General features: G+C 42.7%; 1 protein-coding gene across 1 annotated transcript in view; it reads right to left on the reverse strand.

The window, feature by feature from the left end:
• The window catches only part of LOC140724772 (centrosomal protein of 128 kDa), a 612,511-nt gene that overhangs the window by 9,576 nt on the left and 577,220 nt on the right, over positions 1 to 25,715 (reverse strand). The window contains exon 22 of the mRNA XM_073039351.1: positions 3,398 to 3,506. Within this exon, the coding sequence (XP_072895452.1) occupies positions 3,398 to 3,506 (109 nt within the window). The remainder of the gene's footprint in view (positions 1 to 3,397; positions 3,507 to 25,715) is intronic.

The raw sequence follows: 25,715 nt of genomic DNA on the forward strand, positions 1-25,715 counted from the left end.
CCAATCATCTCTTCACAAAAGATTTTCTGCTTGAATGGTAATTTTAGATAAATATTTAAATCACTGCTGTTTCCGCATTCATTCTGTCTTCATTTGACACTGGACTGGATGCTCGGCTAACACCATAACTTCTTAATGAATAGTGCAAGATAATAAGCCCATAAAAATGCAAACAAAGTCCAAGGTTTATTCCAAAGAGTAAGAACTAACGAGCATGGAAGTTACATTAAATCTATATAGAAACTTGATTTGATAATGCTGGGGTACCAGAGATGATTCGAAAAAGATGTAGGGTCATTGAGAAAGACCACTTGCTCCATCATAACCATGCTGACCTTTTCATCTGTCTACAATAATCGCATTACTGCCTTCGGTCCTTATTCTACTATGTCTTGTCTATTCAAGTACCTGTCTAAATATCTCTTAAATGTAGTGATTGTATCTTTAAAAGCAGATGCCTCAAAAAGGCAGATCCATCATTAAGAACCCCCACTTTCATGTTCATTACTACCATTAGGGAGGACGTACAGGAGCCTGAAGACACACACTCAATGTTTTAGAAACAGGTTCTTCCCCTCCACCATCAGATTTCTGAATGTACAATGAATCCATGAACACTACCTCTTATTTGATATATATGTTCCATTGTAATTTATAGCATATTTTATGTATTGCACTGTAGTAATGTCACAAAACAATAAATTTCACGACGTGTCAGTAGTAATAAACCCAATTCTGATTCCGAATCCAACACTTCCTCTGGCAACATGTTTCAGCTATCGGCCATTCTATGTAAATTGTTTTCCCCTCAATCCCCTTCAAAATTCCTTTCTCTCTCCCAAGCCCTCTTGTTTCAGAAAAGGATTCAGACCATCTACCTTTCCTATGCCTCTAACTTTATATACCTTAAAATTCTATATCGAAACAATATCCAACGATTATACACAGCATAAAAGGATAAGTATATTTACATTTGTAGATAAAAGTAATTAGTTTGAAGCAGCGTCACAGGTTGACACCCATCCTCTTCCAGTTTCCTAATTCATCTCTCTCCCCCTCCCAATCACCTTCCCCCTCACCTAATGTTACCTATCACCTGCCAACTTGCAATCCTTTCCCATCTCCTAACTTCTTATTCTGGCTTCTTCCCTCTTCCTTTCCAGTCCTGACAAAGGGTCTTGGCCTAAAACGTCGACTGTTTACTCCCCTCCACAGATGCAGCCTGACCTTCCCTGTCCCTCCACCATTTTGTGTGTGCTATTCTGGATTTCCAGCATCTGCAGAATCTCTTGTGTAATGCATTTATGGGAAAGTTGAATAAGCACATTGAAAAGAATGAAAGGAAGGGTTTGCCAGTGGGATTAGGGCCATAGAAAGCTTGTGAGCAAAATAAACTCCAGTACAAAGGCTTGGTGTAAACAAATGATTCTCCTCTGTAAATGTTACCTACACTCAGTGGCCACTTTATTTGCTACATCTGTACACCTGTTCGTTAATACAAAGACCTAATCAGTCAATCATGTAGCAGCAACTTAATTACTAAATATGGTCAAGAGATTTAGTTGTTTTCAGACCAAACCTCAGAACAGGGAAGAAATATGATCTAAGTGACTTTGACCGTGGAATGATTGTAGATGCCAGATGGGGTAGTTTGGGGATCTCAAAAACTGCTGATTTCCTGGGACTTTCACATACAACAGTTTCTAGAGATTACAGAGAATGGTGCGGGAAACAAAAAAATTCAGTGAGCATCAGTTCTGTGGGAGAAAATACCTTGTTAGTGAGAGAGGTCTGAGGATAATGGCCAGACTGTTTAAAGCTCAGTCTTATGGTATTAATATTCTGTGTTTTCGCTTATTCATTCTCGTTTTTTTGTGCGGGGTGGAGGACGGTTCTGGGGGTCAATGTACTTTTTGCATTTTTGTTAGGTTTTTTTGTGGGAAAGGGGAATTCGGGGGTTGATTGCTTTTTTTGTAGATGAAGGGGGAATTGGGGGCTGATGTTCTTGATACGTTTTGTTCAGGGGGAGAGGGGTTTGGCGCACTGATGATCGTTCTTTTTATATGTGGGAACAGGATGGGTTTGCTGTTTCTCTCTGAACGGACTTTCCAGGTTTTTCTTTGTTTCGGAGAAGAAGCTCAGAGTTATATACTGCATATATACTTTGATAATAAATGAACCTTTGATCCTTTGGAAGACAATAGCAACTCAAATAACCAGGCACTGCAACAGTTGTGTGCAGAAGAGCACCTCTGAACACACAACACGTCAAACCTTGAGGTGATGGGCTACAGCAGCAGAAGACCACACTCCTGTACCTAATAAAGTGGCCTCTGAGTGCACTTCTGTGCACCATTGTGAAAAATACCAGCTTCCCATTTGAACCATGCTTTGCCAGTTGCATATTCTGGGAGACTGCAAAGGGTGAGGCGTATGGATTTATTTTTCTTAAGTTCTATTGTATCTCTTTTTTTGTGTGGAAATGCCTGCAAGAAAATATTAACATTTTATTTTTATTTTATTTAGAGATATGGCACATTAAAAAGCCCTTCTAGCCCATGGCACTCTCCCCCAATTACATCCATGTGACCAATTAATCTGCTAACCTGTATGTCTTTGGAATCTGTGAGGAAACCTCAGCAGCCAGAAGTAACATGCAGGGTGGTCAAAGGAGAGGCAGTAGATGTCAATTCAGTTCAGTGAGGATTGTGCTGGGCAGTCAGTAACTGGCACCAACACAGTATTCACACCACTCATTAACCCAAGCTTGGAACGTGGGAGGAAACCAGGGCACCCAGTGGAAACCCACGTGGTCATGGGGAAAATGAACAAACTCCTTACTGACAGTGGCAGAATTGAACCTGGGTCGCTGGTGTTGCAATAGCGTTACACTCATTGCACAGTCTGACTAATATAATCCAAGGATATACTTCCAGTGTCAACGTATCATGCCCACAACTCATTATCCCTGACCTGTACATCTTTAAAATGTGGGAAGAAACCTGAGTACCGGGAAGAAACCCATGCAGTCACAGGGGGGACACACAAATGCCTTACAGACACCAGCAAGAATCAAATCCCGATTTTACAGCTGGCCCACTGTAAAGCTAGCCATGCCACTCCACATCTAGCACTTGTATTGAATTGCAATCTAACCACTGTTTAGAAATAGAGCAAGGTTTTATTGGCAATACCACATCGCAAAAGCAGAGGTTTATCCTTTCCAGAAATGGACAGGATGCATTACGGCCAGAGGCAGGGTCACGTCTAGGTCTGTAGATAGCACTCATTAAAGCTGAGCTTGTGTGTATTCTGAACAACTGGGTATTCAATTGTTGACGAAACTTTCACAGTAGATTTGAGGCTTGTAGTTAGGGAGGAGCCTGTCCATACTTACAGCACATGCCTGCAGTCAAAGAGGAGGAAGGGAAATCATTCTGGTCACTTAATGTAGCAGATGTATCCTCCAATCGTTCAGTCCCCAAGCCTGCATCAGACTCTTCCACCTGTACGCCCAAGGGCATTCAAAATTAACACAGGTTTGGTTATTTAACGTTATGAAATATTGTGCCCCCTCTTGGAATATTATTTTCAGTTCTGATTGCCTCATTATAGGAGGATATGGAAGCTTTAAAGAGGGTGCGGAGAAAGTTTGCCAGGATGCTGCCTATATTAGAGATCATATCTTATGAGGATAGGTTGAGAAAGCTAGGGCTTTTCTCTCTGGAGCGAAGGAAGATGAGAGATTACTTGAGATAGATGTACAAGATGATAAGAGGCATAGATCAAATAGATAGCCAGAGACTTTATCCCATCCAGAAAGGGCCAATACAAGGAGGCATAATTTTAGGGCAACTGAAGGAAGTATGGGGGGGGGGGGGAACACAGAGGTAAAGACTGCAGTAATATTTGAGTAAATTTGTATATCGTTGCTTGATTAAGCATTCTTTGTTCAGGTTACATGTAAGAAGTGTGTGAATGCCTCACATCATTACACCACCATGTCACATGTGAGAGCCTCACAAAGAAAAGGAAGGAAAACTAAGTAGACAAGTCAATCCTGGCTCCCATGTTTTTCTTTTGATTAATTTCTGGAGTTACAAAACTCTTCTAAACACCAACGAGTACAGACCCAGAGCCCACCAAATGCTCCTTCTAGTTTGCTCTGTAACACTGGGACTCTATGTGAGTGGGTCTGGGTGAACAGTGGATTTATTGACCATCCTTACAGGCATGTTAGGAAGCTCTGGTGTACACAGGAAACAGTGGTACAAATCAGTGGCCTGCAATATTGCACCAAGAGGGTCATTTCAATTCTGCAATCAAATATAAGTTGCCATTAGTTTCAACATAATTATGGAGAAGTATAGGACTGGACCCAGGGTTGAGATTTTTGATTGGAGAAAGGTTAACTTTGAGGAGATGCAAAAGGATTTAGAAGGAGTGGATTGAGACAATTTGTTTTATGGGAAGGATGTAATAGAGAAATGGAGGTAATTTAAAGGTGAAATTTTGAGGGTACAGAATCATTATGTTCCTGTTAGGTTGAAAGGAAAGGATAAAAGGTTGAGACAGCCATGGTTTTAAAGGGATATTGGAAACTTGGTTCGGAAAAAGAGAGATATTTACAATAAATATAGGCAGCATGGAGTAAATGAGGTGCTCGAGGAATATAAAGAATGTAAAAAGAATATTAAGAAAGAAATTAGAAAAGAAAGCTAAACTAAGATATGAGGTTGCTTTGGCAACTAAGGTGAAAATAAATCCAAAGGGTTTCTACAGTTATATTAATAGCAAAAGGATAGTGAGGGATAAAATTGGTCCCTTAGAGAATCAGAGTGGACAGCTATGTGTGGAGCCAAAAGAGATGGGGGAGATTTTGAACAATTTCTTTTCTTCGGTATTCACTAAGGAGAAGGATATTGAACTGTATAAGGTAAGGGGAACAAGTAGGGAAGTTATGGAAACTATGATGATTACAGAAGAGGAAGTACTGGCACTTTTAAGGAATATAAAAGTGGATAAGTCTCTGGGTCCTGACAGGAAATTCCCTGGACCTTGAGGGAAGTTAGTGTAGAAATAGCAGGGGCTCTGACAGAAATATTTCAAATGTCATTAGAAACGGGGATGGTGCCGGAGGATTGGCGTATTGCTCATGTTGTGCCATTGTTTAAAAAGGGTTCTAAGAGTAAACCTAGCAGTTATAGGCCTGTAAGTTTGACATCAATGGTGGGTAAATTAATGGAAAGTATTCTTAGAGATGGTATATATAATTATCTGGATAGACAGGGTCTGATTAGGAACAGTCAACATGGATTTGTGCATGGAAGGTCATGTTTGACAAATCTTATTGAATTTTCTGAAGAGGTTATGAGGAAAGTTGATGAGGGTAAAGCAGTGGATGTTGTCTATATGGACTTCAGTAAGGCCTTTGACAAGGTTCCACACGGAAGGTTAGTTAGGAAGGTTCAATTGTTAGGTATTAATATTGAAGTAGTAAAATGGATTCAACAGTGGCTGGATGGGAGATGCCAGAGAGTAGTGGTGGATAACTGTTTGTCATGTTGGAGGCCGGTGACTAGTGGTGTGCCTCAGGGATCTGTACTGGGTCCAATGTTGTTTGTCATATACATTAATGATCTGGATGATGGGGTGGTAAATTGGATTAGTAAGTATACAGATGATACTAAGATAGGTGGTGTTGTGGATAATGAAGTAGGTTTTCAAAGCTTGCAGGGAGATTTAGGCCAGTTAGGCCAGATTTAGAAGAGTGGGCTGAATGATGGCAGATGGAGTTTAATGCTGATAAGTGTGAGGTGCTACATTTTGGTAGGAATAATCCAAATAGGACATACAGGGTAAATGGTAGGGCATTGAAGAATGCAGTAGAACAGAGTGATCTAGGAATAATGGTGCACAGTTCCCTGGAGGTGGAATCTCATGTGGATAGGGTGGCGAAGAAAACTTTTGGTATGCTGGCCTTTATAAATCAGAGCATTGAGTATAAGAGTTGGGATGTAATGTTAAAATTGTACAAAGCATTGGTAAGGCCAAATTTGGAGTATGTGTACGGTTCTGGTCACCGAATTATAGGAAAGATGTCGACAAAATAGAGAGAGTACAGAGAAGATTTACTAGAACGTTACCTGGGTTTCAGCACCTAAGTTACAGAGAAAAGTTGAACAAGTTAAGTCTTTATCCTTTGGAGTGTAGAAGATTGAGGGGGGACTTGATAGAGGTATTTAAAATAACGAGGGGGATAGATAGAGTTGACGTGGATAGGCTTCTTCCATTGAGAGTAGGGGAGATTCAAACAAGAGGACATGAGTTGAGAGTTAAGGGGCAAAAATTTAGGGGTAACACGAGGGGGAACTTCTTTACTCAGAGAGTGGTAGCTGTGTGGAACGAGCTTCCAGTAGAAGTGGTAGAGGCAGGTTTCATATTGTCATTTAAAATAAAATTGGATAGGTATATGGACAGGAAAGGAATGGAGGGTTATGGTCTGAGTGCAGGTCAGTGGGACTAGGTGAGAGTAAGTGTTCGGCATGGATTAGAAGGGCCGAGATGGCCTGTTTCCATGCTGTAATTGTTATATGGTTATATAAGGCTGGAGTTTAGAAGAATGAGGGGGAATCTCAATGAAACCTATCAAATATTTCCTATTGTGGGGGAGTCTAGGACCTAGAGGGCACAGCCTCAGATTACAAGGAGGTCCCTTTAGAACAGGGATGAAGAGGAATTTCCTTGGACAGTGGGTGGTGAATCTGTGGAGGTCATTGCCATTGACGGCTGTGGAGGCCAAGTCATTGGGTATATTTAAAGCGGAGGTTGATAGGTTCCCAATTAGGAAGGGTGTCAAAGGTTCATTTATTTATTGAGATAAAGCACAGAACAGGCCCTTCCAGCCCTCTAAGCTGCACGGCCCAGCAACCCCTAATTTAACACTAGCCAACTCATGTGGATATACATCTACTGAACAGACCAAAAACTCTGCAAAAAACAGAATATATATTAAAAAAGTGAGGCAGTGTTAGCCATGATGGAATGGTGGAGCAGACTTGATAGGCCAAATGGCTTATGTCTTATGGCTTTATAAGGATCACAAATTTATTTTGTCAAAGGCCTTTGTGACTAGTTATGCAGCTGGTTTAGTTTGATAGTTTCAAGGTCACTTTTCTGGTCCGAGCTTTTTTAAAACTGACATCGAATGCTCTGCATGCCTTGGTGGGATCTTAATCAGATTCTGGGAATTAATAATGCAGTGACATGACCACGGCACTGCTATTCCCACAGTACATGGCCATTAAATATATAAATCAACAAGGGCAACTTACAAAATAAACTTCTTGTGCCCAGAATAACAGCCTTAAGCATTACAACAGAAGGAATAAATTCCACTTTCATGTCCCCAATAACCCTCACCAATTTTTATAGATGTACCATAGCGTAATATTTTACAGTGCCACTGAGCAGAGTTCAATCCTCACCGCGGTTGTAAAGAGTTTTTAAATTCTCCTCATGAGCGCGTGGTTTTCCTCTGGGTGCTCTGGTTTCCTCCCACATTCCAAAAAAATACGGGTTAGGGTTAGTAAGATGTGGACATGCTATGTTGACACCAGAAGTGTGGCAACACTTGCAGGCGGACCCCAGCACATCCTTGGACTGTGTTGCAAACAATGCATTTCACTGTATGTTTTAATGTACGGGGGAAAAAATTAAGCTAATCTTTCTCATTAATCTATGTGTAGTTTGAGCTGTACTCATCCAGGTATGTGGAGAGTTCCACGTATATGTCCCCAATAACTTTCACCAATTGTAAAAGATGCACCATACACGGTCGTGTAGTGGTCAGTGTAACATTTTACACTGTAGTGATTGAGGTTCAATTCCAGCCACTGTCTGTATGGAGTTTGTACAGTCTCCCCATGACCGCATGGGTTTCCTCTGGTGCTCCAATATCCACTCCCGTTTGAAAGGTTATGGTTCCTAAGTTATAGACATGTTATATTCCTGCTGGAAGAATGGCAACCACTTGCAGTCTGCCCTCTGCACATCCTCGGACTGGGTTGGTCATTGATTCAAATGACACACTTCTCTGTATGTTTCACTCAATATGTGGTAAAAAAGCTAAACTTAATCTTTAACCTTAAAAAGCATCCTATCCAGACATTACTGCATGGTATGGCAACTGCTCTGCACAAGAGTGCAAGAAATTGTACATTTGTGAGTGCACCCCGGCCTCCCCTCCATTGACTCCATCTACATTTTCTGCTGTCTCAGGAAAATAATCATAATTGAGGAACCCTCCCACCCTAGCCATTCTCTCTTCTCCCAAAGGATAGAATGTCCAAAAGCCTAAGAGCATGAACCAGCAGACTCAAGGTCACATTCCGCTGTTTTCAGACCTTTAAACAAACAGATCTGACAGAGGTATGGACAGAGTAGACAGACAGTACCTTTTTCCCAGGGTTGAAATGTCTAATACATTTAAGGCGAGAGGGGGTAATTTCAAAAGAGAATGTGAGGGGCAAGTTTGTTAAACAGAGACTGGTGGGTGCCCGAAATGCGCTGCCTGGAGTGGTGGTAGAAGTAGATATATTGAAGACTTCTAAGAGACAGTTGGATAGATACATGAATGTGAGGAAATAGAAGACCATAGCACCATAAGACCATAAGATATAGGAGCAGAATTAGGCCATTTGCCCATCTACTCTGCTCCACCATTTCATCATGGCTGACAAGAGAGAATCTGCAGATGCTGGAAATCCAAACAGCACACACAAAACGCTGCAGGAACTCAGCAGGCCAGGCATTTATGGAGTTCTGCTGAAGGGTCTCGTCCTGAAATGTTGACTGTATTTTTTTTCATAGATGCAACCTGGCCTGCTAGGTTCCTCCAGCATGTTGTGTTTGTTACACACCATGGCTGATCTAATTTTTCTCTCAGCCCTAATCTCACGTCTTCTTTCCATATCCCTTCATGCCCTGACCAATCACAAATCTATCAACCTCTGCCTTAAATATACATAAAGATTTCGCCTCCACAACTGCCTGTGGCAAAGAATCCCACAGATTCACCACTCTCTGGCTAAAGAAATTCCTCCTCATCTCCATTCTAAAAGGATGCCCCTCAATTCTGAGGCGGTGTCCTCTGGTCTTAGACTCTCCCACCATAGGAAACATCCTCTCCACAACCATTCAGTCAAAGCCTTTCACCATTCGATAGGGTTCAATGATGTCACTCCTCATTCTTCTGAATTCTGGTGAATACAGGCCCAGAGCCAACAAACATTCTTCATATAACCTGCCATCCAATCCTGGAATCATTTTTGTGAACTTCCTTAGAACCCTCTCCAGTATCAGTACAGCCTTTATAAGATAAGGGGCCCAAACTTGCACACAATACTCCAAGTGAGGCCTCTTCAATGCTTCAGAAACTTTCAACATTAAATCCCTGCTTTTATATTCTAGTCCTCTTGAAATGAATGCTAACATTGCATTTGTCTGCTTCACCACAGACATAACCTGCAAATTAACCTTTAGGAAATCCTGCACAAAGACTCCCAAGTCCCTTTGCACCTCAGTTTTTTTATATTAGAAAGTAGCCAACACTTTCACTTCTTCTACTAAAGTGCATGACTATACACTTTCCAACACTGCATTCCATCTGCCATTTCTTTGCTCATTCTCCTAATCTGTCCAAGTCCTTCTGTAGCCTCTCTACTTCTTCAAAACAAACTACCCCTCTGCCTATATTCATATCGTCTGCAAACTTTGCAACAAAGCCATCAATTTCATCATCTAAATCATTGATATATAACTTAAAAAGAATCAATCCCAACTCAGACCCCTGTGGAACAACACTAGTCACAAACAGCCCTTTATTCTCACTCCTTGCCTCCTACCAATCAGCCACTGCTTTATCCATGCTAGAATCTTTCCTGTAATACCATGGGCTTGTGGCTTGGTAAATAGCCTCATGTGTGGCACCTTGTCAAAGGCCTTCTGAAAATCCAAGTACACAACATCAACCAATTCTCCTTTGTTTTTCCGGCTTGTTACTTCCTCAAAGAATTCCAACAGATTAGTCAAGTAAGATTTTCCCATGAGGAAACCATGCTGTCTACAGCCTATTTTAACATATGCCTCCAAGTACCATAGGACCTTATCCTTAATAATCAACTCCAACATCTTCCCAACCACTGAGGTCAGACTAACTGGCCTATAGTTTCCTTTCTTCTGCCTCTCTCCCTTCTTGAAGAATGGAGAGATATTTGTAATGGTCTAGTTTTCCAGAACCATTCCAGAACCTAGTGATTCTTAAAAGATCATTATTAATGCCTCCATCATCATTATAGCCAGCTCTTTCAGAACTCTGGAGTGTTCTCTGACACGATCTGGTCCAGGTAACTTATCTACCTTCAGACCTTTCACATTCCCAAGAACCTTCTCTCCAGTTATGGTAACTTCACACACTTCATACCCCCGACACCTGGAACTTCCACCATACTGCTAGTGTCTTCCACGGTGAAGACTCTTGCAAAATAATTATTTAGTTCATCCGCTATTTCATTGTCTCCCATCTCCAGCATAGTTTTCCAGCAGACCGATATCCACTCTCGCCTCTTTGTGTATCTGAAGAAGCTTTTGGTATCCGCTTACTTTTGTATTCCATCTCTACCTTCTTAATGACCTGTTTAGTTGCCTTCTGTTGGCTTTTAAAAGCTTCCCAATGTTCTAACCTTCCAGTAATATTTGCTCTATTATATGCCCTCTCTTTGGCTTTTATGTTGGCTTTGACTTCTCTTGTTAGCCACGATTGTGTCATCTTTCCTTTAGAATACTACTTCCTCTTTGGGATGTATATATCCTGTGCCTTCCGAATTGCTTCCAGAAATTCTAGCCATTCCATGATCCCTGCCGGTGTTTTTCCCAATCAATTCTGGCCAACTCTTCTTTCATGCCTCTGTAATTCCTTTTACTCCACGGTAATGCTGTTACATCTGACTTTAGCTTCTCCTTCTCAAATTTCAGGGTGAATTTGATCATATCATGATCACTTATCCCAAAGGGTTCTTTCCCCTCAAGTTCAATAGTCAATTCTGGTTCATTGCACAACACCCAACCCAGAATAGCTGACCCTCTAGTGGGCTCAACCATGAGCTGCTCTAAATGTCAGTAAGACGGAAGAGCTGATTGTGGACTTCAGGAAGGGTAAGATGAAGGAACACATACCAATCCTCATAGAGGGATCAGAAGTGGAGAGGGTGAGCAGTTTCAGGTTCCTGGGTGTCAAGATCTCTCAGGATCCAATCTGGTTCCAACACATCGATGCAGTTATAAAGAAGGCAAGACAGTGACTATACTTCATTTGGAGCTTGAAGAGATTTGTAAGTCAACAAATACACTCAAAAACTTCTATAGATGTATTGTGGAGAGTATTCTGACAGGCTGCATCACCGTCTGGTATGGGAGGGTTACTGCACAGGACCGAAAGAAGCTGCAGAGGGTTGTAAATCTAGTCAGCTCTGTCTTGGGTATTAGCCTACTGTTAAGAACCCCATAACTGGGTCACTTACCAGCAAAGATAGAGAGGTCCGCTGAAGTCTGATGGTACCATTTTTAAACGTTTTTATTTATAAAGGGGCACAAAAGTAAGGTTAATACAAACATTCAGATAATATACGTCGTCAATACTCAATCTAAAGCATGGGTATAGTAATAATCAACAATTCGAAGTAGCTCTATCATTTGTCTAGGGGTAAAACTATTGTCCGATGGAAATATAAAAAGTTTCGCCAGTTCATGAAGGCTTTTAGCCGTTTGAGGGACTGCTGGGTGTTCACGGGTTGGAGAGAGAAAATAAACTTGCCAGCCTGTTGGACTCAAATCGTGGAATCGGGAACGTGAGTTCCCCGTTGTCAGTTTGGAATCCTTTTCGGGGTTATCAGCCACTCGATTCCCTAGCTAGGGGAACCAAATCACATGTGGCTCCCGAACAGCTTCCCGTCCTTACAGGAGCGATGAGCGATGGTGTCTCCGTCTGGTGCGTCGCTGGAGTACCGCCTCCTGCAGTCTCCGTTTTATCATGGCTGGCAGATTTGTAAATGTCAATCAAGGTAGGGTGATACAATCCCCACCCCACATTGCCCGAGGGTGTCCATGTCCCTGATAGCTGGCACGTACTATAGAGTTGCAATTCACACAGGTGCCTCTAAGAACAATGGTCAAATCCGTTGCATTGTCTCTCATTTCCTGGGTCCAAGACCCGAATTAATAGCGATCTTGCGATTCTCCGGAAGGAGGGGGCTGGTCCCGCACCCTTCGGCCCCTCAGAGCTGTTGTACATTCATAACACTACAAAGTACCCAGGACAAGTAGCGGTGTCTCAGAAAGGCAGCGTCCATTATTAAGGACCTCCAGCACCCAGGGCATGGCCTTTTCTCACTGTTACCATCAGGTAGGAGGTACAGAAGCCTGAAGGCACACTCTCAGAGATTCAGGAAAAACTTCTTCCCCTCTGCTATCAGATTCCCAAGTGGATATTGAATCCTTGAACACCACCTCACTTATTTAATATATATTATTTCTGTTTTTTGCACAATTTTTAATCAATTCAATATACGTAAACTATAATTGATTTACCTAGTTATTTATTATTATTGTTATTTCTTTCTTCTTCTATATTATGTATTGCATTGAACTACTGCTGCTGTTAACAAATTTCATGACACACGTTGGTGATAATAAACCTGATTTTGATGCTGATTTCCAATGAGTGGACAGTCGCAAGGCTGCGGGACCGGACGGCATCCCAGGGCAGATACTCAGGATGTGTGCGGCTCAACTGGCTGGTGTGTTTACAGACATTTTTAATCTCTCCCCCTCCCAGTGTAGAGTGCCTCCTGCTTCAAAATATCCACCATTGTTCCTGTACCTAAGAAGACCAAGGTAACATGTCTGAATGACTGACGTCCTGTCACACTCACCTCAATAATAAGCAAATGCTTTGAGATTCTGGTCAAGGACTACATCTGCAGCTTGCTACCACCCACAATGGAGCCTCTACAATTTGCCTACCGACATAACCCATTGACAGATAACGCAATAGCCTTAGCTCTACACAATGTTCTTACACATCTGGAGGAGAAGGATGCTTACGTGAGAATGCTGTTCTTGGACTACAGTTCAGCATTCAACACCATAATTCCCTCCAGGCTCAACAAGAAACTCAGATACCTCAGCCTTCACCCTGCTTTGTGCAGCTGGACTTCCTATCAGATCGCCGGCAGGTGGTAAGAGTGGGCTCCCTCACCTCTGCCCCTCTACACAGGTGCCCCTCAGGGCAGTATCCTAAGCCCCCTCCTTCACTCTCTGTATACCCGTGACTGTGTCGTCACCCACAGCTCCAATCTGCTAATTAAATTTGCTGACGACACTACACTGATTGGCCTAATCTGAAATAATAATGAGGCAGCCTACAGAGAAGAGGTAATCACCCTGACACAGAGGTGTCAGGAAAACAACCTCTCCCTCAATGTCGCAGAATCAAAGGAGCTGGTTGTGGACTACAGGAGGAATGGAGACAAGCTCACCCCTGTTGACATCAATGGATCTGGGGTTGAGAGGGTGAACAGCTTAAGTTCCTCGGCATCCACATCACTGAGGATCTCACGTAGTCTGTACACACCGGCTGTGTGGTGAAAAAGGCACAACAGCGGCTCTTTCACTTCAGACGGTTGAAGAAGTTTGGAATGGGCTCCCAAATCCTAAGAACTTTCTACAGGGGCACAATTGAGAGCATCCTGACTGGCTGCATCACTGCCTGGTATGGGAACTGTACTTCCTTCAATCGCAGGACTCTGCAAAGAGAGCTGCGGACAGCCCAGCACATCTGTAGTTGTGAATTTCCCACTATTCAGGACATTTACAAGATAGGTGTGTAAAAAGGGTCCAAAGGATCATTGGGGACCGAGTCACCCCAACCACAAATTGTTCCAGCCGCTACCATCTGGGAAATGGTACCGCAGCATAAAAGCCAGGACCAACAAGCTCTGGGACAGCTTCATCCGCCAGGCCATCAGACTGATTAATTCACATTAATACAATTGTATTTCTATATTATATTGAGTGACCAGTTGTACCTACTATTTATTACAAATTACTATAAATTGCACGTTACACATTTAGACAGAGATGTAACGTAAAGATTTTTACTACTCATGTAAATGAAGGATATAAGTAATAAAGTCAATTCAATAATTTTTCAGCCATGATTCCATGATGCCTACAACATACCTGCCGATCAGCAACTGTGCTGCCAGTTCATCTACTTTATTCCATATACAGCGCACATTCAGATACAACACCTTCAGTCCTGTATTCACCCTTTTCGATACTGTCGCACCATGCTCAACCTTTTGATTCCTAACTTTGTCTGAGGTCTTACCAACATCTGCCTCCACAACCTCTCCACTAACTATTCTGGCACTCTGGTTCCCATCCCCCTGCAACTCTAGTTTAAACCCCACCATGCAGCATTAACAAACCTTCCTGCTAGGATATTAGCCCCCTCCAGTTCAGGTGCAAACTGTCCCTTCTGTACAGGTCCCACCTTCCCTGGAAGAGAGCCCAACGATCCAAGATTCTTATGCCCTCCCTCCTACACCAATTTATTAGCCATATATTAAACTGTATAATCTTCCCAGTTCTAGCCTCACTAGCATGTGGCACAGGTAGCAATCCTGAGGTCACAACCCTGTAGGTCCTGCCCTTTAACTTAGCAGCAAACTCCCTGAATTCCCTATGCAGAACATCGTCACTTGTCTCACCCACGTCATTGGTACTTATCTGGACCACAACTTCTGGTTGTTCACCCTCCCACTTAAGAATGCTGAGGACTCGATCCAAGTTATCCTGGACCCTGGCACTCGGGAGGCAACATACCATCTGGGAATTTTGTTCTCGCCCACAGAATCTCCTGTCCACTCCCCTATCTAACGAATCCCCTATCAGCACAGCATGCCTCTTCTTCCCCCTTCCCTTCTGAGTCACAGAGGCAGACTCCGTGCCAGAGACCCAACCACTGCAACTTTCCTGTAAGGACATTCCTCCCCCAAAAGTATCCACAGTTATATACGTTATATAACACAGGGGTACTCTGCAATGGGTCCTTTACCCCTCTCCCCCTTCCTGACTGTCACCTAGCTTTCTTTGCCCTGCACCTTGGGTGTAACTACCTCTCTATGTGTCCTATCTATCACCCCTTCAGCCTCCTGAAAGATCCGGAGTTCATCCAGTTCCACCTCCCACTTTAATGCGGTTTATTAAAAGCTGCAGCTGAATGCGCTTCTCACAGTTGTAGCGGTCAGGGATACTGGAGCTCTCCTTGCCTTCCCACATCCTGCAAGAGGAGTACTGCACTATCCTGCCTGTCACTTCTACCTAAGTGCAGAAGGGAGCAAATATAAAGAAGGGAAGGAAAAAACTTAAGCTTTTCTTTCCTTTGCTCAGACTGAAGCCTCTCTTCTCTGAAGCCTTGAAAAGCTAAAGTCTTAGCTCACCACTCTGTCCACTCAGAAGGATATGGACTTTGTGTAGACAGAAGAGGTTAGTTTCGTTGGCCATTTGATTACTAATTTAATTGGTTTGGCACAACATTGTGGCTGAAGGGCCTGATCCTGTGCTGATCTGTTCTATATTCTGTGTTCAAACCTCTCTAATGCTGAACAATAAACTCTTGATCTCCCAATCTACCTTGTCACAGCCCTTGCACTTGCTTCATTTTCCTGCACTTTCTCAATAATTGCAACAATATATTCCCCATTCTGTTTGCTTTTTGCTACCTCAACACAATCGTGCATGGTGCGCTCTGTCTGGATGGCATGCTAAACAAAAGCTATTCGCTGTATCTTAGTACATGTGACAATACTAAACTAATGCCAATACCAGAAAACACCTCATCTAGCCTGCCTTCTGCCAATAATAATACAACAATTACATTTGCTGGGTCCTAGGGAACAGCAGGAAGCCAGCACTGCCTTGGAGAACTCTTGTCATTCACTCAGATCATTGGTTAACAAACTCATTGATACCATTGGTTAACAGAACTGTCAATTTCAGATTTTAAATCTTCATCCATTATGCATTTAGTTTCCTCCTTCTATGTCACTTCTCTTCTTTGTTGCCGGAAACTTAATCAATGTAGCTGTAAGTTCCATATCGGACTACTTTTATATCTACCAGTTGGCACCCTCATTGTACTTTCAGTTAGCTGCCCACATCTCAACATGTTTAAGTCCTATTCACACCCATTCAAATCATCCTTGCTATGCAATTTTGACATCGGAAACATGGTGACATTTGAGGGCTGCCCCCAGCACATCTCAGACTGTGTTGGTCATTAATGTAAAACAATGCATTTCACTGTACATTTTAATGCTCTGATGTATATTTGACAAATCAAGTTAATCTTTTTAAATCTCCCCTAACTTTGTGAGTCCAAATATTGGCTACTTTCAGTCCTAAGGAAGGGTGTTCTATCCTTTTAGATATTGCTCCTGATCTAAAACAATGCCTGAGGTATTAAATTTGCTTCCTTGTGTACCACATCTTCTTTGGCATTGACCACTCCCCAATCCAGAAATCTACTATCAATTGAAATCCTTCATAAGGTCTGCCATTTCTAGCTTTAGTCATCCCTAAGTTTGATTGGTCCATCACTCGCAGAGATATCTTAAGGTATATTGATCCTATGCTCTGGAATTTCCTCGACAAAACCCTCTACTACTCCTTTTCTTTCTTTAAGATGCTCTTCAAAATTTGGGTGTTTGACCAAGCTTCAGGTCATCTGCTTACATGGACTTGCATCAAAGTTTATTTGATGTTCCTCCTTGCAGCAGTTTACAACGTTAAATTTGGTTTTAAAATTGCCTGCTGTTTGAAATAACTCAACCAGGAGATCTATACTTGTGAGAGTGACATTTACGATAAAGAGGCTTAAACAATAACTGCTGTGTTTATATGTTGCAAGTTTCCACAGTAACAGAGATACAATTAACTTTAATAGAGCTGCCTTGTAATTGAGACCTAAATCTCATTCTCTCGTGTATAAAATATACGTAAACAGGATAAAAATTATCTGTTAGTGTCCCTTTCCATCGAGAGTGAATAGAAAATATTAACTTTATTTCCCTTTTCGTTGGTGTTTTAGTGGATCCCAGTCAAAAGCAGCATCCATCATTTAGGACCCCCACCACACAGGGCAAGCCCACCATTGTCACCATCAGAGAAGAGGTACAGAATTCTAAAGACCCACGCTCAATGGTTCATGAACAGCCTCTTCCCCTCTGACATGAGATTTCTGAATCATCCATGAACACAACCTCACTCCTTTTTCATACTATTTTTAATATATTTTTAATGTAATGTACAATAAACTTTATGTATTGCACTGTACTGCTGCTGCAAAACTACAAAATATGTCAGTGATAATAAACTTGATTCTGATTTACATTTTGATTCTGATTTCTATTTACTTACATTGAATGTACAGTAGAACATTACAGTACAATACAGGCCCTTCAGCCCACAATGTTGTGCCGCCCTTTTAACCTACTCTGATCAGTGAACCCTTCCCTTCTACTTAACCATCCAAGTCATATAACCAGTGACTATTAACAGTAACGTTTGTGCAACTTCATTTTCAGCTCATTTGATCTCTGGTAATATTTAATTTTGCAAGGACATTTCATTTTGATCAGGAAGAGGTCATGTTTTCACAGTGGTCCTGTTTAGTCTCAGCGGAGCTTTCAAAATGGGAACACACCACTGTAACAGAGACCTTGTTCCAGGATAGCTGATTTGCCCTCCAACACTAAGGTTGCCCTCCTACCCAAGATCCACAAACCTGACTGTCCGGGTAGGACCATTATTTCTACCTGCTCCCGTCCCACTGAACTTGTATCCACATACCTCGACTCCATTCTATCCCCCTTGGTTCAGTCACTTCTAACCTACATCCGTAACACTTCACATGCTCTTGATTTCCCATAACAACTTTCAATTTCCTGGCCCTGACCGCTTCATTTTCACCATGGACGCCCAGTCACTATACATGTCTATCCCCTATCCAGAAGGCCTTAAAGCTCTCTGCTTCTCTCCTAACAACAGATACAACTAATTCCCCTCTACCTACCACTCTCATCCATCTATTAGAACTGGTCCTCAACCTAAACAATTTCTCTTTTGGCTCCTCCCACTTTCTCCAATCTCAAGGTGTAGCCATGAGCACCCGCATGGATCCCAGCTAAGGTTATCTTTTCACTGGCTATATCCAACAGCCCATGTTCGAAGCCTTTCCTGGTAATGCTCCCCAACTCTTTCCGTGTTATGATAACAATTGTATTGGTGCTGCCTCATGCACTCATGCTGAGCTCATCAGTTTCCTCAACTTTGCCTCTGATGGAGGAGCTATGGAAGATAGTGCCAGCGGATTTATAGATCAAGGTGACTTACTTCAGCTTGTCCACAAAACAGCTTATTAGGCCATTCAGCCCATTGAGTCTGCTCCACCATTTTATCATGGGTGACTTAACCTCATTCTCCTGACTTCTCATAACCTTTGAAGCCCTTACTGATCAAGAACCTATCAACCTTTGATTTAAATATACCCAATGACCTAGCCTCCAAAATCATCCCTGACAAAGAATTCCACAGATTCACCACCATCTGGCTAAAGAAATTTCTCATCTCTGTTCTAAAGTGATATCCTAGTTTTCAGAGGTTGTGGCCTCTGTTCTACCACTGTAAGAAACATCCTCTCCATGTCCACTCTATCTAGGCTGTTCAATGTTTCAATGAGATTGCCCCCACCGCAGTGAGTACAGGGAACTACTTTAGTTCCTTAACATTGTCACAGCCAGGGGAGTTAATGGGGATAAGCTCCCAATACCTACTAAATGCTCCCAATGATGTGCATCTCAACTAGCCTCTGACAACCAAGTCCAGCTCCTGGCGTTCACATGTGGCTTAGCTGCTAAGCCCAGTAGGACTGTTTCTACTGACAAGAGAAGGACAAAGGTGGGTTACCGGTGCCTTAAAACCAGTCACTCCAGGAGGATGGGATTCAATGGCCACGGTTGGCAGCTCACCTGGAAGGAAAACTCTAATCACAAACCTCCATTGCCACCCACTCATGGAAAAGTCTTTGGGAGTAAACACTGAGGAAAAATCTAGAGCTGCAGTTCCTAAGGCAGTCCTATGTTGAGTTCAATGCTGACTGACAACTCCTGTGATGCTGATGGTACCAAACTATATCAGTATCTGCCTTTCCACTGGACTCATCAACTGTGTGGAGGTAGGGAGCTGCTGCATGGGCAACAGATTCCTCTCCATATTGTTCTGCCCTGGCTTGCATTCTGGCTTGCTTATCACATAGATGACTGGGAGGCAACATCCATGGCCGACCCCGACCAACCAAGGGCCTCAAGGGCAGGCCCAGAGCCATCAAATGCTCCTCAAAAGTTAACCCTTTCATTTGTGGGGTTATTGTGGTGAATCTCCTGTGGACCCTCTCCAATGCCAGTATATCCTTTCCTAGATAAGAGACCCAAAACTTCTCACCATACTCCAAGTGCGGTTTGACCAATGCCTTAGAAAGCCTCAGCCAGTCCAGTGTCTTCAGATGAAACTGCAAGACCCTTAACTGCAAGTCATCTCAAAGAAAGTTATCTGGGATCCAAAATATGGCAAAATATTGGTGCCACTGGCAGCCACAAGTTTCAGAGTTGCTTCAAATACCTCATTAACTGGTTTGAAAATGTTGTGGATAGATAAAGATGGTAACCGAGTAAAAGCAAGAGGTGAAAAGCAGTGCAAGGCTCAACATGAAAGTTCTTCCAGAAAACAATGGCTTTCTGTCTCAGGTTCCATAATGTTGTGATACCATTTGCATTTGGCAGTAAGTCCTAGATGTACTGAAAAAGCACTTATACATAATTAGGGTGTTAGAAACTGGGGGACGTAGATCTAGGGTAAGAGGGAAGAAGTTTAGAGGGAATCTGACGAAGAATCTTTTCACCCACAGGTTGGTGGGAATGTGGAACACACTGCCTGAATAGTTGATAAAGTGAGCGACTCAGTAGCTCAGCGGTTAGCACAGTCGTTTTACACTGCCAGCTTTAAGATGAGGGTTCGATTCCCATTGCTGAACTATAAGGAGTTTGTATGTTCAAGTTCAAGTTTATTGTCATTCAACCGTACACGGCTAACAAAACAACTTTCCTCTGAGAACAAGGTGTAAAACAGTACATATATCATATTCAACACATAAATTAATATTAACAGACAATAAAAATATTCTGTAGATGTACAAGTTGACATAACATGCACATACGACATACAGTGTATTGCTACTGGTGCTGACATAAATAATGTAAACTGGATGGTAGCAGGGTGTTCAGAAGTCTCACAGTCTGGGGGAAGAAGCTGTGGCCCAGCCTAACAGCCCTGTTCTTATACTGTGGTACCTTCTGCCTGACAGTACGAGCTTAAAGAGATTGTGGGACAGATGGGGGAGAGGTGTTCCTTTACAATGCTGAGGGCTCTGTGAATGCAGTGCCTCTGGTATTTATCCTGGATGGGGAGGAGAGAGAACCCAATGATTCTCTCAGCAGTTCTCATGATACACTGAAGGGTCTTGTGGTCATAAGCCTTGAAACTCCCATACCGGCTGATGATGCAGATGGTCAGGGCACTCTCCATTGTGCTCCTGTCAAATGTGGCTGAGTGGGACAAAGAGCCTTGCTTGCCTCAATCTCCTCAAGAAGTGGAGGAGCTGTTGTGCTTTCTTGACTAAAGAGGTGGTGTTGAGGGACCATGATGTGCCATCCAAGAAACTTGATGCTCCTGACTCTCATTGATGTGCAGTAGGGAGTGGTTTTCCCCGTGACCATGTGGCTTTCCTCCAGTTGCTCTGGTTTCCACCACATTTCAAAGTTTAGGATTAATGATTTGTGGCTATGCTATCTTGGCGCCAGAAGCGTGGTGACACTTGCATGCCGCCCAATACAATCCTTGCTGATTTGATTTGACACAAATGATGCATTTCACAGTATGTTTCAATGTACATGTGACAAATAAAGCTAATCTTTAATCCTGTAGATATAAAAAGAGTACCTAAATTGGTACAGTATAGAGAGCTGCAACCAAGAAATGATGGATAATTGACAGATGGCATGCACATTGTGGGCCCAAGGGTGTATTTCTGTGCTGTATGAATATTTCACTATGACTAGCATTCAAGCAGTAAGTACTTAAAAATGTACTGACAAGTGGAGCGACCACAGTTGGAGTGGACCAGTGTGAGGATGTTTGGCTCTATCTCATCAGTTTGCCCCAGGTAAATTTCTTCGTCGTTTGTTAGTGCATAGTTAGTGGAGTGAGGATGGCCACAGGGGCTATGTTTCATTCTGTGTGTGAGATGTGGGAATCACATCTGCACCAGGTGCACCGAACTGCAGCTCCTCAGCGAACATACAGCTCAATGACCTTCGGCTCATACAGGAAAACGAGGAGGTGATAGATAGGAGGTACAGGAAGGTAGTCATCCATTTGTTGCAGCGGGCATGTATCTGGGTGACTGTCAGGAGAGGAAAAGGAAATAGGCTTTTGAGGGGGACGACCTATGAAGGGAAGACACAGCAGCCAAGTCTCTGGAACTGAGTCTGGCGCTGCAGCTCAGAAGGGAAGGGGGAAAGAGGACTGCAGAAGTGATAGGTGATTCCATAGTTGAGTGGACATGAGATTCTGTGGATGTGAAAGAGACACCCGGATGGTATGTTGCCTCCCAAGTACCAAGGTGGTCAGGTACCTCTTGGATTGGGTCCACAGTATTCTAAAGGGGGAGGGTGAGCAGCCAGAAGTCTCGGTACATATTGGCACCAATGACATAGGTAAGAAAAAGGAGGAGGTCCTGAAGAGAGAACTTACGAGTTAGGTAGAAAGCTGAAAAGCCGTACCACCACAGTAGTAACCTCCAGATTGATGCCTGTGCCACTTGCCAGTGTGGGTAACAATAGGATGATTTGGAGATGAATTCATGGTTGAAGAACTGGTGCAGGAGGTAGGGCTTCAGATTTCTGGATAATTGGGATCTCTTCTGGGGAAGGCATGACTGGCACAAAAGGGACTGGTTACAACTGAACCCAGGGGGGAACAATATCTTGTGGGCAGGTTTTCTAGAACTGTTGGGGAGGTTTTAAACTAATTTGGCTGGGGAATGGGAACCAGAGTGATAGGATTGAGGATGGGGAAGCTGGTATACAGATGCAGTGTGTATTCAGTGTCAGAATGGACAGGCAGACGACAGTGCCAAATTGCAGTCAGTGGTATGAGTTACAGTGTAAACTGGGAACAAAACCAAAAAGGGTGACAAATATAGGACATAAGGTGTTATATTTTAATGCACGCAGTATATGGAATAAGGTAGATGATCTTGTAGTAAAGTTAGAGATTGGCTGATATGGGTACAAATTACAATGGGAGATAGAAAGGCATGTCAAAAGGGCAATGTAACAATAGTATGGGGAATTTCAATATACAGTTAGATTGGGAAAATCAGACTGCTGCTGGATCCCAAGAGGGGGAATTTCTAGAGTGCCTCAAGATTGCTTTTTAGAGCAGCTTGTTGTTGAGCCCACTAGGAGAAAGTCGATTCTGGATTGGATGTTTTGCAATGATCTAGATCTGAATAGGGAGCTTAAGGTAATGGAACCCTTAGGAGACAGTGATCATAATATGATAGAAATTACCTTGCAATTTGAGAGGAAAAAGCTAAAGTCAGATGTATCAGTATTACAGTGGAGTTAAGGGAATTATAGAAGCATGGCAGAGGAGCTGGCCAAAGTTGATTGCAAGAGGACACTAGCAGGGTGATGGAAGAACAACAATGGCTGGAGTTTCTGGGAGCATTTAAAAGGCACTTGATGGATATATCCCAAAGAGTAAGTACTCTAAAGGCAGGATGATGCAACCATAGCCGACAAGCAAAGTCAAAGACAACATACTGTAAAAGCAAAAGTGAGGGCATATAATAGAGCAGTAATTAGTGGGAAGTTAGAAGACTGGGAAAAATTTTAAAACCAACAGAAGGCAACTAAAAAGTCATAAGGAGGAAAAATATGAAAGATGAAGATAAGCTAGCCAATAATATCAAAGAGTATACCAAAACTTTTTTTAGATATATAAAGAGTAAAAGAGAGGTGAGAACAGATAACGGACTGCTGGAAAATGACACTGGAGAGGTAGTGATGGGGACAAGGAAATGGCGGACAAATGTAATAAGTATTTTGCATCAGTCTTCACTGTGGTAGACACTAACAGTATGCAAGATGTTCAAGAGGGTTATGGGGCAAAAGTGAATGCAGTTGCTATTACTAAGGCAGAGGTGTTTATGAGGCTGAAAGGTCTGTAGGTACAAGTCATCTCGACAAGATGGGTTACACCCCAGGGTTCTGAAAGAGGTGGCTGAAGAGATCGTAGAGACATTAGTAATGATCTCTCAAGAATCACTAGATTCTGGCATGATTCCAGAGGACTGGAAAATTTTCAATTACAGAGGCGGGCAGAAGAAAGGAAATTATAGGCCAGGTAGCCTGACCTTAGTAGTTCAGAAGATGTTAGGGTCGATTGTTAAGGATGAGGTTTCAGGGTACTTGAAGGCACATGATAAAATAGGTCAAAGTCAGCATGGTTTCCTTAAAGGAAAATTTTGCCCAACAAATCTGTTGGAATTCTTTGAGGAAATAACAAGCCAGATGGACAAAGGAGAATCGGTGGATGTGGTGTACTTGGATTTTACGAGGCCTTTGACAAGGTGCTGCAAATGAGACTGCTTAACATGATAAGAGCCCGTGGTATTACGGAAAAGATAGTATGAGGTTACACTGTTGGCTGACTGACAGGAGGCAAAGAGTGGGAATAAAGGGAGCCTATTCTGGTTGGCTGCCAGTGACTAGTGGTGTTTCACAAGGTGTTGGTGTTGGGACCGTTTCTTTTTACATTATATGTCAATGACTTGGATGATGAAATTGACGGCTTTGTGGCCAGGTCTGCAGATAATACAAAGATAGGTGGTGGGGCAGATAATGATGTGGAGGTAGGGAGGCCGCAGAAGGACTTAGACAGATTAGGACAATGGGCAAACTGGCAGATGGAATGTAATGTTGGGAAGTGTATGATCATGCACAGTGGTAGAAGGAATAAAAACACAGACTATCACCTCCAAAAATCTAAAAAAGAGGGTGGCATGGCTTTACCTAACTTTCGCTTATATTACTGGGCAGCTAATATACGTTGTGCTGCCTTCTGGTCTTTCTTCCACGGTCAACCTGAGTGCCCTAACTGGGTGGCAATGGAGTTGAGCTCCACTAAAGAGTTATCTATATCTGCACTTCTTGGCTCTGCACTCCCTAGCAGTCTGCCTAGATCAATAGCTAATCCTCTGGTTAGACACACTTTGCGTATATGGGCTCAGTTCAGGAAATGCTATGGTTTCCAGGGGTTTTCCATTTCTAGCCCTGTCGCACATAATCACCTTTTTTTACCTACCACGTTCGATTCAGCATTCCATGTTTGGTACAGGAAGGGCATTAGACATTTTGAAGATCTCTTCATTGATAACCGCTTCGCTTCTTTTCAACAGCTCTCTGTTAAGTTCAACCTGCCTAACGCTCACTTTTTCAGATATCTCCAAATCCGACACTTTACTGCTCCTTTAATTTCTAACTTTCCTGGAATGCCTGCGAAAAATGCTATGGACCTATTTCTCTCCATTAATCCACTAGGTAAAGGTTTAATTTCAATTATCCAAGATAAAGTAGCAGCCTTACGACGGGCCCCTGTGGATAAAATTAAAATGGCCTGGGAGCAGAATTTAAATATCTCCTTATCCGAGGAGAGCTGGGACTCAGTTCTCAAATCGGTTAACTTAAGCTCCCTTTGTGCTCGCCATTGTCTCTTACAGTTTAAGATTGTTCATAGAGCCCATATGTCTAAATCTAAACTATCTCGATTCTACCCTGGCATTAGTCCGCTCTGTGATAAATGCAAGAGGGGCGTGGCCTCTCTCATCCATATGTACTGGTTCTGTCCTAGCTTGGAGAAATTCTGGAAAGATGTCTTCACTACATTATCGGGTATTCTGAATCAGCACCTAGAACCTAACCCCTTAATTGCTCTGTTCGGTTTTTGGGGCGAGACAGATTTAAGTCTGGGTCCGACCAAATGCCGAATACTATCCTTTGCCTCTCTCCTGGCTAGACGCTTGATCCTCCTTAGATGGAGAGATGTTGCCCCGCCCACTCATGCGCAATGGCTTAACGACATTATGGCCTGCTTGGACCTCGAAAAAATTCATTATTCAGTTCTCAACTCGGATTTAAAGTTCCATAAGATCTGGGGGCCTTTTATCGAGTACTTTCATAACCTTCCTCTTGACTAGGGTTTTTTTTTTCTTTTCGGTCCCTTGCTTTCAGCTCCCTTTTTTTTTCTGGTAGTAGGCATTATTATCTTCTGTTGCTAAGTGTATTCACAGTCTGGGAGTTTGACTGTCCGGACTTATACTCTCTATATTGTGTGGTGGTTGGTCTGGAATTGTTGTTTTTTTTCTTGTGTTGTGGGGTTTGGGGAGGACACTAAGCTCACTTGTCTTTAAT

The sequence above is a fragment of the Hemitrygon akajei genome, chromosome 3, assembly GCF_048418815.1.
Source record: "Hemitrygon akajei chromosome 3, sHemAka1.3, whole genome shotgun sequence".
NCBI classification, from domain to species: Eukaryota; Metazoa; Chordata; class Chondrichthyes; order Myliobatiformes; family Dasyatidae; genus Hemitrygon; species Hemitrygon akajei.